Consider the following 16421-nt stretch of genomic DNA (forward strand, 5'->3'; position numbering starts at 1 on the left):
GGCTAATTGGCCTATAGTTACCCAAGTCATCCTACTTTCCCTTTTTGAATACTGGCACAACATTTGTACTCTTCCCATCTTCTGGATTTTCCCGGGAACCAACTTCCCCAATTCACATTATTTACAATGCAAAATACCCAAGTGCTTTTCCTAAATGCAAATTGCTAACTTTACCACAGTGTATAGTGGTTTGAATGGATTAATCCTTCTTTCTTGTAGGTTTATAAATCTTACACCTCTGCAGGTTAGGATTCGACTATATTATCCCACTACCACCACCTCAACAGCTCATTTTGGAATGGCCATCAGTTTTTAGCACGTGTTCCACAGATTAACTAGATCATTGTCTAAAGACCACTTGTATTTATTCATTATTATTATTAAATACGGCTAATTTAACTCAAAAGCACTATCCACTTCATAGCAGCATGAAGTCCTAGCTGTCCATAACAAATATTTCAGTTTCTTCATCACCCAAAGCATGTCAGCTTTTGTCTATATGCAGGGCAGAATAAACTTTTGGGGGCGGGGGGGAGGAGATTTTACTGTGAGAGAACATTAAAGACTATGGAAGCTGGTTTAGCATAGATTTGCTGCTTGTGCTCGGGAGGAAGTCAGTGCATTTCAATATTGAAGTGACAGGAGTGTTGCGGAGGACGGGAAGAGTTTTATTACCCGCTTTGTGGGAGAGCTTGCAGCATGTATGCATTCAACTTGACTTGCTCTGATGAGCAGCGTTAGGAACTTAATAAAACAAATTTTGAAGCATCTGTTATATTGGTTAACTGCTTCAGTCTCAATATTAAAATATAAATGGGACACTTCAAATATACTTGGTGCATTCTGCTAAATACAGATGTCCCAAGACACCCAAAGTCTTGTTCAATGACCATATATGAAATCATTCTAGGTAGTAGCATCAGTGGAAGAGGCTACTTCAGACAAGTAACAGCAGATAATGCTACTGCTGTAAATATTCCTTTCAAAGGCAAAGTTTCCAAGTATAAAAGGCAACTCTTTTCCCACTACCTTTCTAGGCCCTCCTTTCTATTCCATAGTCCTTATGCTGCCACTATCCACAGTACAGAAGTGGCACTGCAGCTATATTATTATTAACAAGCTTCTAACCACTACCACATTCAGCAGAGGCAGCACACTTATTAACTAGGGTTAGCCCATCACAAACAGTAGAGTTAGTATTATTTCAATGCTTGATGAAGTTATTGTCAGTACCTGTCCCAGTCCTCCTCCAGCTCATCACAAGACTCCCCTCCAGTGGTGTAATCTGCATCATAGTTATCAGAGTTGGTTCTCTTCCGTCTTCCTGCTCTTCTCTTTTGTGGTGGTTCCTTAGTCGATCCATCATAACTACTGTTACCAGTATAATTTGACTGTGTGAGGTCCTTCATTAACGGAATAACAACTTCAGACTCCCTACCAAAAGCAGTAAAAAGATCTCATTAGTTGCCATTTTCAGGCTGAATCATCAACATTATACACACAGGGCAAGTATTAACAGGATCAATTAAAGACAAAATAATCTGGATTTTTATTCTATAAAAAATTCAACATGTATTTGGAAAACAAAAGTCACTCATTTTAATTCACTAACTTTGTCTAACAAATTGCTTATAATATAAAATATGAATGTATTTGTTCCAAACTCAAATGGAGCAAAATTTTCAGATTTTTAAGCACTCCACCTCTGTGATTTCATGTTCCCATTTTCACCTAAAACTGGTGAGTTGAGAAACATACACTGGGCTGAAAGTGTAATCAACTAACCTTTTAAAGAATAACAAGAAATCCCTATACAAAGAAAGCAGCTTGTGAATTTTTAAAAGTATCTGTTACAGAATGGCACTCAGTTTAAAATAGAAATAATAGTTGATAGAACAGCAGTAGCCCAGAGGTCTGTCAAAGGCTGTCCTTCAAATGGATGGAATCCATTTGTTACCTAACCATGGAGTATGAAATTTCTTAGATGATTAGCATTTTTGCTGTACAAATGCCCCTAAGATTTTAGAAACTCAACTACATTTTGCTTATAGCAAGAACTGAGACCCCACACCGACTGTCCTGGACAGGGCCGGCTCCAGGGTTTTGGCCGTCCCAAGCAGCCAAAAAAAGCCGCGATCGCGATCTGCGGCGGCAATTCGGCGGGAGGTCCCTTGCTCCCAGCAGGAGTGAGGGACGGTCTGCCGAATTGCCGCCGAATACCTGGACGTGCCGCCCCTCGCTGGAGCGGCCGCCCCAAGCACCTGCTTGTCAGGCTGGTGCCTGGAGCCGGCTCTGGTCCTGGACACAATCCCGAGTATCACATTTTAGGATGGACGCCGTAGAATAAGAGATGAAGAAGTGAGCAACAGAAATAGAGTGTTATGGTGAGCAAAAGTGAGGAAAATCTGGCATATGCACCAACAATTAATTTCACAGTATGGTGATAGTACCTGCAAATAATCATGTTTTGTATAAAGCATCAGGAATAAATTTCCTATTTACATGATCTATCGTTGTTTACATATAGGCTCTCTCCCTCGATTTTCTAGAGCACAGGGCTGAAAATTGAGCTCCTCCCTGCTTGTTGATGTAAAATATCGAAGCGGTGTTGTCTGTTAAGACCTGCACCACCTTGCCTTAGATCTGGGGAAGGACCATCTGGCAAGTCAAGCATACCGCCCTGAGTTCCCTGACATTTAATTGCAGGGAGAGTTCTTCCTGGGACCAGAGGCCCTGAGTTTTGAGACTGTTGAGGTGGGCTCCCCACCCCAGGTCTGATGCATCCAAAACCAAGGTTACCGACGGATACATGGCAGCAAAAGGTATGGAACCCAGGTCTCTCCACCAAGCCAGTGAAGCTAGGATGGGCAGCAAAATCATGAGTACCAAGTCCACGTGGTGCCTGCCCAGGGAGTAGACTGACACCAGCCACATCTGTGGAGATCTGAGGCGTAGCTGCGTGTACTGCACCAAATAGGTACATGCCACCATGTGACCCAACAATTTGAGGCAAACCCAGGTGGTTGTAAGAGGGTAGGTTGCAAGCTGGGAGATCCAGTCCGACAGAGTTCGGAATATGGTCTCCGGTAAATAGGCCTGAGCTGGAGTCATGTACCGCCCTGAACAACTGTATTCTCCGAACTGGGACCAAAGTTGACTTTTGCTCATTTATTACAAGGCCCAGCGCCTGAAAGGTGGCCCATATTATGCCAGTGCTTTGCTGGACTTGAGCCTGTGAGTGGCCTTTGATCAGTCAGTCATCAAGGTATGGGCAGACTTGTACACCTCGATGTCTGAGGAAGGCCGCAACCACTACCATACACTTAGTGAAAACCAACGGGGCTGCCGACAGGCTGAACGGAAGCACGGTGAATTAGTAGTGGCACTGACCCACCACAAACCTGAGCAATCTCCTGTGTCGACGGAAGATGGAGATGTGGAAATAAGAATCCTTCAAATGGAGGTTGGCATACCAGTCTTCTGGATCCAGGGAGGGAGTGATGGAGGCCAGGGAGACCATGTGGAACCTCAGTTTCTTGTGATATTTGTTGAGGCGACACAGGTCCAGGATAGGCCATTAGAGCCCCTTTGGCCTTCGGGATTAGGAAATAATTGGGAGTAAAACCCCTTCCCTCTCATGTCTCGAGGAACCTCCTCTACAGCCCCCACACATAGGAGTGTTTGCACCTCCTAGATGAGAATCTGCTTGTGAGAAGGGTCCCTGAAGAGGGATGGGGGAGGGAGGTAGCAGGGATGGGGGGGAATAAAGGGTTACTGAAGGGTGTAACCAACTGTTATAGTGCTGAGCACACAATGGTCCAATGTTATGAAGACCATGCCAGGTGGAAGGGCAACAGGCGGTCTAAAAAAACAAATAGGGGGATGGATCTGCAGTTGAGATGGGTATGCCATCCTCGGACATACCTTCAAAAGGCCTGCCTGACCTCACTGGCTATCTATGCAAGTTCGACTAGAAAGCTGAGGCAGAAGGTAGGGGCTGACAACATTTATAGCCCTTTCCCTTTCTTTTGTAGAGCTCCTGTCTGGGAGGCACCAGAAATCTGGGAGGCTGCTGGGGCCTAAAATGCTTCCTGGAGGCTGGGGGCATGTAAAGGCCCAAGGAGCAAAGCATGGCCCTCGAGTTTTAGAGGCCATGAAGTTGAAGTCGGTTTGTTCCAAGAACAGGAAGGTACCCTTGACGGGGAGGTCCTGAATGGACTGCAGCACTTAGTGAGAGGTGCCTGATGACTGGAGCCATGAACAGTGCCTCATGGTGACTGCTGACGCCATCGTTCTGGCTGCTGAGTAAGCCACATCCAGAGCTGCCAGGAGGGAGGTCCTGGCCCCACATCTTCCCTTACTCCAGGCTGGCCATGAACTCCTGCAACAGAGAGTCCTTAAATTTGACCACTGAGTTGCACAGGTTCAAATCGTACTGACCCAACAGAGCCTGCTGGTTAGAGACACGTAACTTCAGGCTGCCTGTCGAATAAATGGTGTATCCAAACAGGTCCAGTCTCTTAGCCTCCTTATTTTCGGGAGTAGCACTCGACTGCCCCTGTCTGTCCCACTCGTTTGCAGCCAATGCCACCAGGGGGAAAAGTGGGGAGATGCGAGTACAGGTACTCAAACCCACTGGCTGGTACATAGTACTACTTCTCTGCGCTTTTTGAGATGGGGCAGACACAAAGGGGTCTGCCAAAGCACCCAGACAGGCCCCAACACTACCTCATTAACTGGCAGGGCCACTCTGGATGGAGCCGCTGCAGCCAGGATATCAATTAAGTTGTGCACAGTCTCCTTCAGCTCCTCAGCTTCCAGCCCCAAGTCTGCGGTGACCCATTTCAGGAGCTCTTGATGGGCTCTGAAGTCATCCAGAGGCAGCGGGTTACTGGGGCCTGCAACTGCCTCATCCGGGGATGACAAGGAAGAGGCCAGCCCCAGAGGATGGGATGCCTCTTCTTCCTCCACCTGCACCACTTCCATTGGGGCCACTTCTAGGACCTCGGTACCAGGGTCAGTACCAGAATGAGGGTCTAGTGCCGGGTGGGATGAAACAGTACTATCACCTAGAACTAGCAATATATTCTCTGTGCCTTGACTTCAAGGCATTCCTCTGAAGGAAACTGTATCCAGCATACCTATGTCAGACAAAGGAAAGATCACCCCAGTCCAAAGCTGTCAGAGAAGGGAAGTAAAGAGGGTAAAGAGGTATCTCAGAGTGATATAGTGCAGTATTTCTCAACCTTTTTGATATCAGGGACAAGTTTGCTGCCTTCCTAAATTGTGTTAGGGAGATGTCAGGGACTGGTGCTGGCCCACAAACCTGTCGTTAAGAAACACCAATATAGTGGACTCCATTCAGACTTGCCATAAGACTTCATCCTATTAGAAATTTAATTTTAAATTTTCTACTGAATTTGAAGTGTTTTTCTTTCCCTATGCAGCTAAAGACTATCTAGAGCAGGGGCTCCCAAACTGTGGGGGCACACCCCTCTAGGGCGGTGTGACAGCTCTGGGCCATCCCCCACAGGGGACAGGAAGGGAAATGCCATCCAGCCCTACTCCGTCCCCAGCTCTGCTCTGACCCCACCCCCAACTGCAGCCCCACTCCCAGCCTCAGCTCTGGCCCTGCCCCCAACTGTGGCCCCAGCCCCCTTACCCCATCCATGTCCCTCCCACCCCAGGAGCCCTGGCCCTCCAGGAGGGGGCATGGACAGGAGTAACAGGGGGTTTGTGCGCAACCCTGAAAAGTTTGGGGACCACTCATCTAGAGAATCATCTCTGGCACTTCCTGAAACAGGCAGAACTGGAACAGAAGAGGGGTCTACTGAGAGGAGAGGTATAATTCCCCCCACTCCCCTCCTAATTGTTATGAGTGGCAAAGTTAAGATACTGCAAATTCGGCATTTAATTCCAGAATCAGGGTTCAGTTGCTTTGAATTAGTTTAAAAAATTTTGTGTGTTTCATAAGTACAGGGCCTGATTCACACTTCAGTGTGTTCACTATTTAACAGTTTCTTGAAAGATCAATGCCTGTATGACAAGTGATCTGCAAGGAAGAGAGAAGGAAACGTCTGTAGTATTTGAATTTGTGTCAGTAACTAAGTTATAAGCAGTTGCTGGAGAGCTTCAAATTGCAACTAATTTTCTTTTCACATGATGAGAGAGTAACTATCAATGAAGAATATCCAAAGTCTTTAGAGACATGTTCTGATTTAAAGCATTCAGCAAAGAACAACAACAATTATATTTAAACAGACAGGTTGTAGACCTCAAATTAGACCCAGCCATGGGTTTGTTTTTCAGGTGTACACACACACACACACACACACCCACCCCTCACTTTTGGCAGGGGGGGTCTCTTCCATTGTCATGAGCAAGCAGAGAACTGAGTCCTGCTTAGAAGCGGAATTTCTGCACAGTCCAGGTCTTCTGCCTGCTCCATAACATAGAAAAAGGAACAACATATGCATGTTTTAGCAGCAGTCCAGTGTTGTGAATTTGCTACATGATTTCCAGTCTGGAGAGCAGCCATCATGCACCACAGATGAGCCCAAGAGAGATACAGATGGGTAATTAAAGTTGAAGAACACACCTTCTAGTCCAGACACAAAGCAAACAGACTCTGTAGCATGCCCTAACTCCCCCAGGGTGGGAAAGAGGAGTTCAGAGATCAATATGAGCTTAAGGAGACTTCATATTTCTCACTCACATGAGAGACTGATAATTTTTCCAAGGATAAAGAGATACAGGGATGGGTTAGAATGAATGGATTTTAGTATTTTCTTTTTAGAAGGAATCTGGTTAGATTACCATTATTGATTGACTGGGTAGATAAATAAATTCACTTCCAAACAAGCAATTTGTTTCTCTTCAGCCCCCCCCATCTTTGAATGTCATGCATTTAATTTACACACACCCCCACACACACCCCTTATGTTTGACAGTTCCCCTCTATTTTTCTTCAAACACAGATGCAATCTTTCTTCATCAGCATACCCCGTTTAATTCCCCCTACCTCCACTACTGTTTATGGTAAGGAGTATTTATTTCTCTTTTCTCCTTTAAATATTCACACACTCTGGTGCTTGAACACCAAGATGATAAATGCCTTAGAAGAATCTATCCTAGGCTCTTAGTACTCTACATAATACTAGTTTGAATTTAAGTAATCTCTACGACCAGAGACTGCAAGTCAAAACAAGGATAAAAGACGTAATGTAAGGTGACAGACAGCAACTAAAAATCTTTACACCAGAAAGGGACTAATAAGAATAAATACTACAAAATAAAGTCAATTCCTAGTTTATCTGAAAACAAACTGACTAGCAACTATTTTATATGAAAAACATGTTATGAATAAGTAAGAACAGCATAACCTGGAGACAGCTCTAAGTGTAATTGAAAAGAGTGGAGGCTTGTGAGTAAGTCTGCTTGATTTTTACAAACTAAGGTACAAGTTTCACATTAATCTTCCATAACCTTATAAAGCTATAATATTAAATTGACACTCACACACACACACAGGAACAAGTCAACATATACAAGTTAATCAACACCCTACAGACAGGATAACATCTGCAATAACTGTTGGGGCAAGAATCCCACCAATTTCTTCCATGGGGAATCCTGAGTAAGAAAAAAGATTTGATCCTCTCTTTAGAGCAAGAGTCCAAATGCATTTCTATTACCCTTCTAGTGTTCTGTATCCATTAACAAGGCAGGAACAGTTTACTTACGGCATAGCTCTGTAGGTGTCTGTATAAACTCGATTTTCGTTAACTTTCTCAGAAACAGAGTAAACCATGGAACTGGCAACTCGATCTGGGTAGTCCACTACAGGTTCTGCATTTACATTTTTTACCTAGTAAAAGAGAGACATTAAGATACACAACTTCTCTTTTTTTTTTTTTAAAAAAAACACCTTGCAGTTCACTCTCAGTTTTGTTTGATTTTTAAAATAAATTAAAGAGAGCATTTTCAGAACTAGGATTACACAAATTATTCAAAAATGTTCCTATATGTACAGCAGATGATTGAGACACTAGCACCACTACGATGAAGTCATCAGCTCTATTTTAATACTAGGGTAGCACTGACCAAAAAGAAGTGGAGACTCAGATTGAAATAAGGTGACTGAATGCTTCTGAGGGCTGAGCTCATGTGTGCATGGGGGATTGTAGTCTGAAGACCCCTCACATGCTAGACATCATGGAGGACCAAAAATAAATAAATCCTTTAGTGCTACAGCAGTTTCCCCTTTTTGGCACAGGAGGCTCTAGGCCCAAAGCATGAGAGTCCTGCGTTTGTGTTATCTTTAAAGAAATTTGATTCCACTGCCCATTGTTACATGAAGTATTTGTGCCATGGGTATTTCTGAAACAAGATGGCTTACAAGTATATGAAAAAAAAGAGTCTTACACTTACAGTACCCTGGAATAGTTTTATTACATTCAGGTACGCCTCAGCAACTGCTTCATATCAGTGCCAGATTGATGGATGGAGGGTTGACTACATTAATCTTCCCCATGCCCATTACTACTCTCTTTTGGGGGTCAGTTTAAAGGAAGTGGAGCAGTTTTGGAATTGGAAGTAGAAATAGTACAGAAGGGGTGGGAAGAGAAGGAGAAGATTGTTTTATTTGAAGTGTAACCTTTATTTATAGTTCTTTAAAATATGTCATTAAGAGTGACCTGAGAATTGAAAGAGGCAGGCTTTCAAAGTGTGAAGAGGAGAGTAGAAGGAGTAGATTAATGTAGTTGGCTGAGAAACAATAGGACTTTTAGAGCAACTGGGTTATCAGCTTTATTTGTAGCCCCAATTCAACAAGTTATTTAAACACGAGTAGATCCACTAAAATCAAGGGAACTATTCGCGTGCTTAAAGTTTGGCACGAGCTTAAGAACCTTTCTGAACTGGGCCCTTAATGAACTAGATTGCACTCAATGGATCTAAATATGACAGGTATGTTCGTAATGTACCTCTCTGTAGTGTCCTCCAGCATGAAGCATTATAGAGTCTTAAATTTATATTTGGGTATTGTGTACACGACACTTGATTGTTTGCCAGACTGCCTACCCTTCACAATTCAGACAGAAGAGGGCTTTATTCTCAAAGCTGTGTCTAATCTATATATCTAGAGATTTTAATGTGAAAATATGCAGCATGAAATCCCTTTAGGGTTTCTTTGAACAAAAGGGTGGCTCAACTAGTTTTTCCAGTTCTACAGGTGCTTTACATATACAAGTGTTTTCCAAGGAAGAGTCTCAAAACAGTCAATGTTCTTCCATATTTTATTTGATATGGCATCAGAAGTATTTTTTTAACTCCAAAATATCATTTAATTGATTTTTCCCTGCTTTTTTAATAGCTAGAGATCTCCATGAATAGAGAAGGGTTTAGGGTTGGTACAAGATGTCAATATCCTGCATCTCCCCTTCAATACCAGTTTTTCAAATTCTACCGTGGGACTATTATGCCAACGTTCTAGTTCCCACTAATCGTAGCAGATGTAGCCACCCTAAAAGCAGACAGGATGGCCTAGTCAGTGCCATTCTGTAACTGCTAAGCCAGGAGAAAAGTGCTTATCATACCAGAACAGATTCAGTCTAATTGTGTTTCTCCTGCTGGTGAAGCAGAGGCCGCACCAGCATGGCCTGGGGCAAGGAGACATACCGTACAGACACTCAATAGTAAAGGTGAGGGGGAAGAGAAACACACACAAAAGAATAGGAACAAATAAGAGACCTAAGTGCATCTCCACTAGTAAAATTTATACATATAATTCACCACCACTGATGGAAGTTGTAGCATAGTGAAGGTTCAGGCTGTAGCCACCACGTCAACTGTTGTGATACTATGGTAAAGATGCCCAAGCCCTGGCATCACTGCAGCTTTCACCCTTACTCTCATCAGTAGTCAATTGCTGCTACAAAGTTTGCTGGCATGGACAAGGCTCCAGAAAGGTAGATAGAAATGAGAAAGAAGCTACTTAATTTAGGATGGCAGTGGGCAAGAGACAAACAAAACCTCTCAGAATGGCTGCGCTGGTAGGATCTCAACTCTCTTACTCGCCCCCACACACTACAGACAAAGGAAAAAGCAGCATCAACTTCTAAAAACCTATATTGCAGTAAAAAATGAGTGTTACTGATGAACCACATACAAAGTTTGTGCATTGGCTCAATTACAGGAGCTTGAAAAATATTTTTATCTCCTTCTCCCTTCCCAGCTGTGGGAGTCAGCTCTGTTAGCTGATAGAATGTTCAAATGCACACAAAACCCTGCACTTTTTGCCTTAGAAAAAGACACCTGTAGATTACACTACACTGCTTACAGGAAAAGGGGGAGAGGGGGTGGAGAAACAAAACCTGAGGAGAGGGAGGCACAATTAATAAAACAAAACCCCAAGCTAGTAAATGGATGTATTTCCTTAAATAAAAGTCCAAATAAGGCTGTTCGTAAGTGCTCAATTCTTTTTCAACATAAAAATCTTTGAAGAATAAGATATGGCTTCACAAAACTTGTGCCAATTTAATTACATTTAGCTGAACTACTGAAAACCTATGTGGGTACATTCCCATCTGTTTAAGCCTGGCAATGTAGCTTGCCCCCGTAAATTTACGTTCAAACCAACATAAGCCAAGTTTAAATCAATGTGAGAGCATCCACAAAGTCACACCAATGTAACTAAATTGGTTTAAAAGTCACACTCCTTACATTATGCCAGTGCAACTCTGTACTTAGACCAGACTTTAGGGCAGGAGGAAGATGAGACAAGGAAACAAACACATTTGGATATCCACCCTTTAGCAACTGTCCTTCAGTAAGGCTACGTCTACACTAGCACTTTTGTAAAACTTTTGTCGGTCAGGAATGTGAAAAAACACACACCCCTGACTGACATAAGTTTCACCAACAGACGCGGCGTTGTGGACAGCACTATGTCGGCATACAGTGGCTACACGGGAGACCTTACAGTGGTACAGCTGCTGCGGTACAGCGATGCTGCTGTAAGGTCTGTAATGTAGACACAGCCTAAGAAAGCAATGCAACTTATTCTGGACAACATGAGCTTTAAAGGACAGGACACAAATACAGCTTGCATTTAGATAAAGCATCAATGTGTTTTCCTCTTCAAACACAAATGAACAATTGCAAATTAGAGCAAAAAGTTATGACAGACATTCAACAAGATTTATCAGCAGAGGAAACATTTAATTGTCCAATTTAGGAAAACTCATGCAGAAGTCATGCATTTTATATCCACATTAGTGTTTAGTTATTCCCAGTTAAAAAGTCTGTTTTGACAGTGTTTTCACTAATGCATGAGTCGTTTACGGCTAGGAAGAATTCAAATCCTGATCAGGTCACAAATGAGAGTATGGAGGTTGGAACTAAGACCTCAGAAAAAACGCATTGACTTTGACACATGGAAAAACAGCACATAATTGGAACAATGTAAATTATCTATTTAGGATGGAGAAGTAGAGATCTAGAAATGGCAAATCAGAATGGAGATATTTTGGCAGAACTTGGCTGGTAGAGCAACAGGAAAGAACTGGGGAAGAGTTCTTACCCAGTGCTCTCAGGGTATTATAGGCTCCATGCTGCGAAGCATGGCCAAGCTATCCCAGAGCTGCAGACCCTGGAAGCCATCCATTGCCTGACTTTTGTCAGAAGTTCATCGAAACTCCTATGTTTCCATGAAACATTTTGTTTTCAACGAAGTGGCATTTTCCAACAAAAACCACTTGCATCAGAAAGTTCAGAACTAGTTCTACCAGTGGACCCCCATTCCCATGAGAAGTCTTCCAATGGACCAGGAAAATAGACTTTACTTGTACTTACCTGATATCTCTACTTTGTTTTTTTAAAAGAAGATTTCTCACATCATCTTTATAAAGCAGTCAAAAAGAAAACAAAAAAACACAAACTCCACCCCCAAAAAACCCTGAACTTTAAAAACAAAATCTCTCTCCTTAATATCACTTAATATCATATTTGTTCAGGGGTTCTCAAACTGAGGATCGGGACCCCCAAGTGGGTCATGACCAGTGTTCTCTCTAATTTTTCCCTCACACGCGTGGAATTCATTTTATTACAGAAGCTCCCCGACTTACACAAGTGTTCTGTTACGCGAAAATAAAAAAAAAGCAGACAGAACTTTTTCCATAAGTCCGGATTTCCATAAGTCGGGTTTGTGTAACCCAGGGAGCGTCTGTATGTGCACCAATATGGAGGTGATGTGTGACACAACATCTCCATATTGGTGCACATAAACTTCATGTGGTGGGGTGGGGCCAAGAGGTTCCGAGTGTGTGAGGGAGCTCAGGGCTGGGGCAGAGGGTTGGGGTGTGGGACGGGTTCTGGCTGGGGTTGAGATGAGGGGATTGGGATGAAGGAGAGGGCTCAGGGCTGGGGAAGAGGGTTGGGTGTGTGCTCTGGGGTGGGGCCAGGGATGAAGGGCTTGGGGCGCAGGCTGCCCCGGGGCTAGGGTGGGAAGAGAGGACTCATCCCAGCTCTCTCTCTCTCCCCAGCCACGGCAGCTCTGGCAGGCCTGGGCCTGGTGACCTGCATGGCAACTGCGCAGCTTACAGGGAACCTAGGTCGTGACGCCATTTTAATGGAGTTGCTGGGGCCCAACACCAGCCTTGGCAAGTCTGAAGCTGAAACCCAAACCCCACTGCCCAGGGCTACGGTTACATGCCCCCCCCCCCGGGGCAGAAGCCTTTGGGCTTCAGCTTTGGCCCCTGCCGGTGGGACTCAGGTGGGCTCAGTCTCCCCTCCTGGGGTCATGTTGTAATTTTTGTTGTCAGAGGGGGGTGACAATGCAATGAAGTTTGAGAACTGCTGTATTAGTTGTGCTGTCCTAAGAACAGATACGAGATTTGGTTAATTTCAATACAACAACATGATATAATAGGCAAGCCCCCGATGCATGCGTCCGGTATGTTGTGAAGGAAGTGTGCTTCCCCTTGAAGTCCTAATATGAGATGAGATGACAGGCAGAGAAACTTCAAAGGGAAAATCACAACACTTCCCTTCCAGCCCAGCTGTTACGCTGGAGAAATGACTGGGCAGCGTTTAAGCTTAAATTCATTTTAGGGACTTGAACTACAGACTTTGCCTTCCTTTGCAGCCAAAACAAGTCACAATTTAAGAGGGTTCTGTGCCCAGTTGTGCCACATGTTTCCTGTGTAACTTTTAGTAAGACAAACCCTCAGCCCCTCAGTCTGCCAAACAAATCCTTGCACATCCTACATTAAGAGATCATTTTGGTGAGGATGATTACTTTTAAAAAATGACAATTTCTTCAAAATCAGGAATAGAACAATGTTTTAACAAAGCAATTTCAAGACCTCCCTACATTTCATGTCATGTCATAATGAAATTTTTCTGGGCAGACAGAGAGGGTCTCTGAAACATAAGACACTTCGCAAAAACGTCACACAGAAAACAAAATATCTTTTCACCTCAAGAAGTACTCACTTAGTTCCATATAAAATGTTCAGATAATCTTCTAGTTCTCAAGGAGACCTAATCCTAGAAGTTTCTTAAGATGAAGAGTTTCAGGGGATTTGTTTTTGTGTGGAGTTACAAGATTGATTAAAAAAAAAAAAAAAAAATACACACCCACCATTTTCAAAATAATCATGAATATTGTGGCAGCTACGAAGAAGCTATCACCACGTTCCCCAACACACAATCAGTACTGGCACCTTGGCCTGGTATCCAAAACCAAACATCTATGCTTTACCTAAAAGGAGACCATCATATACAGAAAAAAAACCACCACGGCCCTAATTGTTTTTAAGACACTGCCAGCCATTAGAGGACAACATGTTCACATGCACAGTATCCAATTCTTCCACTGCAGTGGCAAAGAACTTCCACTATGATCACTTATTGTTTTGGGACCCAATCCTACTCTAAGTTAAACTCATTTTTTCAGATAAAGCCAGGACATGAACTGAAGGAGATTCAACTACCTAGAAAATGTAAAGGGGTAAAAAACAAACTATTACAGACCTATGAGGAGACAAAAGAAACTTAAAGCAGAAGTTTCTAAAATGTAATCGCAACTGTAATTCAAACAAGTTTATAAATGTATTATCCTTTACTTTCAGAATATATCTGGCAGTTTTCTGGCCAAATAATCTTCCAAGCCATAAATTCCAAGAGATAAAGAGAGACCTTTGCAACAGAAACTAGCTGAAACCTTAACTATGGAGAGGCTACCACCTCTTCATACTGACAAAAATAAAAAACAAACTAAAGACATCAGATAGCCAATCATCAGGGTTTTAAGTTTTACTGGTAGTTTCCTATATATTCCCTTTTCTGCCATCTTGAAACATGAGTAAACAAGTAATGAAAAGACACACCCAGAAACTGTCTCACCGAAACATTTACTTCAAATGATTCTTTATAGCAGTTCCCAGTACAGTCCTGGCTCATGACCTTTACCCAATGATCACAGGTAGAATCACGTGAGTCATAACACACTTACAGAGGTACACAATTAATACTGTGAACATAGTTACAAGCATTAAGAAATCAAGTACCCCTGAAATTTTGTGTTAGATATTAAACAATCCAAAGTAAATCAATCTGGGCTTTTTGGAAAGCAACTACAAGTAAAAGCTAATAACGATGTTTCCCAAAATTGGATAACAGATCTCACAGCCCAGTTGCTAGGTTTCCAGACAGGTTAACTGGGAGACTACATCAAAGTACTGTTGCAGTTTTATGGGTTTTCTCTTCTGACTATGTTCTTAGCATCACTGTATAGATGGATCTGATTACCTCAGACCATTTGTTTACAGAGTACACCTCTACCCCGATATAATGCGACCTGATATAACACCAATTCAGATATAATGCAATAAAGCAGTGCTCGGGGGTGGGGCGAGGGGGATAGTGTGCGCACTCCAGTGGATCAAAGCAAGTTCAATAGAACGCGGATTCACCTATAACGCGGTAAGATTTTTTTGGCTCCAGAGGACAGCGTTATATTGAAGTAGAGGTGTATTTAGTATAGCAATTCACACAAGACCTGAATATTTTTTATTAAAATATGATAGTAAATTATTTTACAATAATTTTACTGTTGGAGACAACTCACTGTAAAAGCTGAAAACAGACACCTACTTTAACAATGGCTTTCTGAAGTGCTTTTGCTCTATTCCATGTGCAAATGGACTTGTTATTGTAGAGTTGCTCTTAGTATTACACTGTTGGTAATTTTTTGTCCAGATTTTTTAAATGGGAGTTTTACATGTCACTTCTTATAGAGGGGAGTCAAATTTGGGGCATAGAAACCTTGAGCTTGAGAAGAAATCTGAGGGTTTGCACCAGTTTAGAATAAGCATCCAATATTAAACTTACCCATTCTTCTACATTGGGGGGATCTTCTTCATAAACCTTTGCTTTATCCCAGAGAATGTTCATTTTACCATAATAATTCATCTGATTTCGGGTCTTTACAGAAAAGTATATGATTATGGCAAGAGCCACAATAACCAAGAATCCCAACACAATAGCAATAGCCTAAAAAAGAAAAAAAATATGTAGCAGATATTTATTATTTGATTTAAAGACAAAACCATCCATTCAAGGTGCCAAAAATCAGTTCAGAGCCCCCCCTCCAGAAAAACACCCCCCACAAACAACTGCCGTCTCCTCCACCTCCATATAAATCAGCATCCTAATCCAAATTGAAAGTCCAACATCTTCCCATCAGATGAACAATTTCCAGACCAATAAATGGGCTTTGGAGCACACTGAGGAGACCAAATTGAAGCTATTTAAGACTAGTAGAGGAGTAAATCCTGCTGGAAAACTGCCCCCCCGCCCACACACACACTTTTATATCAAGGCGGATGGATCTTGGGCACCTGCACTGATTTCAGCTGTGCCTGTATGAAACATGAAGAGAACTGTTCTGCAGGACCACCACCTAGTCAACACTTTTTTTAAATAATTCTTCAAAGGTGACATGAAAAGGATTTTTTTAAATTTGAACTTCTTTTTTGCTTTTTTAATTTTTAAACTTAAAAAAAGTTTTAAGCCAGAAACATTAGGAAAGTCAAGTTTTTTCTCCCCGTAAAAACAGAAAGGGACCTTTCAGAAGGTTTCAAGCATGTTTACTAAGAGCTTTAATACCTTTATTGAAGAGGAGTCAAGGGATGTTAGATCTTTAGCAAAGGCCTCCTTGATCCCAAATGTAAATTTAACTTAAATTAGGTTTATGAAGAAGAAAGTGAATGAAAACTAAAAGTGACTTGAGAGGTCAATTTTCACTCACATGGCTCATCTGACATCACCCTAAGGCCTTGTCTTCACTGAACAAGGAAGAGAGGAAAAAAAAAGGTGTGTTCTTAATTTGAGTTAACTAATTTGAGGTAAAATCCTAA

General features: G+C 42.4%; 1 protein-coding gene and 1 long non-coding RNA gene across 2 annotated transcripts in view; one reads left to right on the forward strand and one right to left on the reverse strand.

Annotated features, from left to right (window-relative positions):
* Positions 1–16421, forward strand: part of LOC117879441 — a 44387-nt gene that overhangs the window by 8651 nt on the left and 19315 nt on the right. The window lies entirely within an intron of this gene.
* The window catches only part of OCLN (occludin), a 29005-nt gene that overhangs the window by 6025 nt on the left and 6559 nt on the right, over positions 1–16421 (reverse strand). Inside the window, exons 4-6 of the mRNA XM_034774634.1 lie at positions 15394–15555; positions 7743–7867; positions 1234–1434 (exon numbers count right to left, since the gene is read on the reverse strand). Of these exons, the coding sequence (XP_034630525.1) occupies positions 1234–1434; positions 7743–7867; positions 15394–15555 (488 nt within the window). The remainder of the gene's footprint in view (positions 1–1233; positions 1435–7742; positions 7868–15393; positions 15556–16421) is intronic.

This window comes from Trachemys scripta, chromosome 6 (assembly GCF_013100865.1).
Source record: "Trachemys scripta elegans isolate TJP31775 chromosome 6, CAS_Tse_1.0, whole genome shotgun sequence".
Lineage (NCBI taxonomy): Eukaryota > Metazoa > Chordata > Testudines > Emydidae > Trachemys > Trachemys scripta.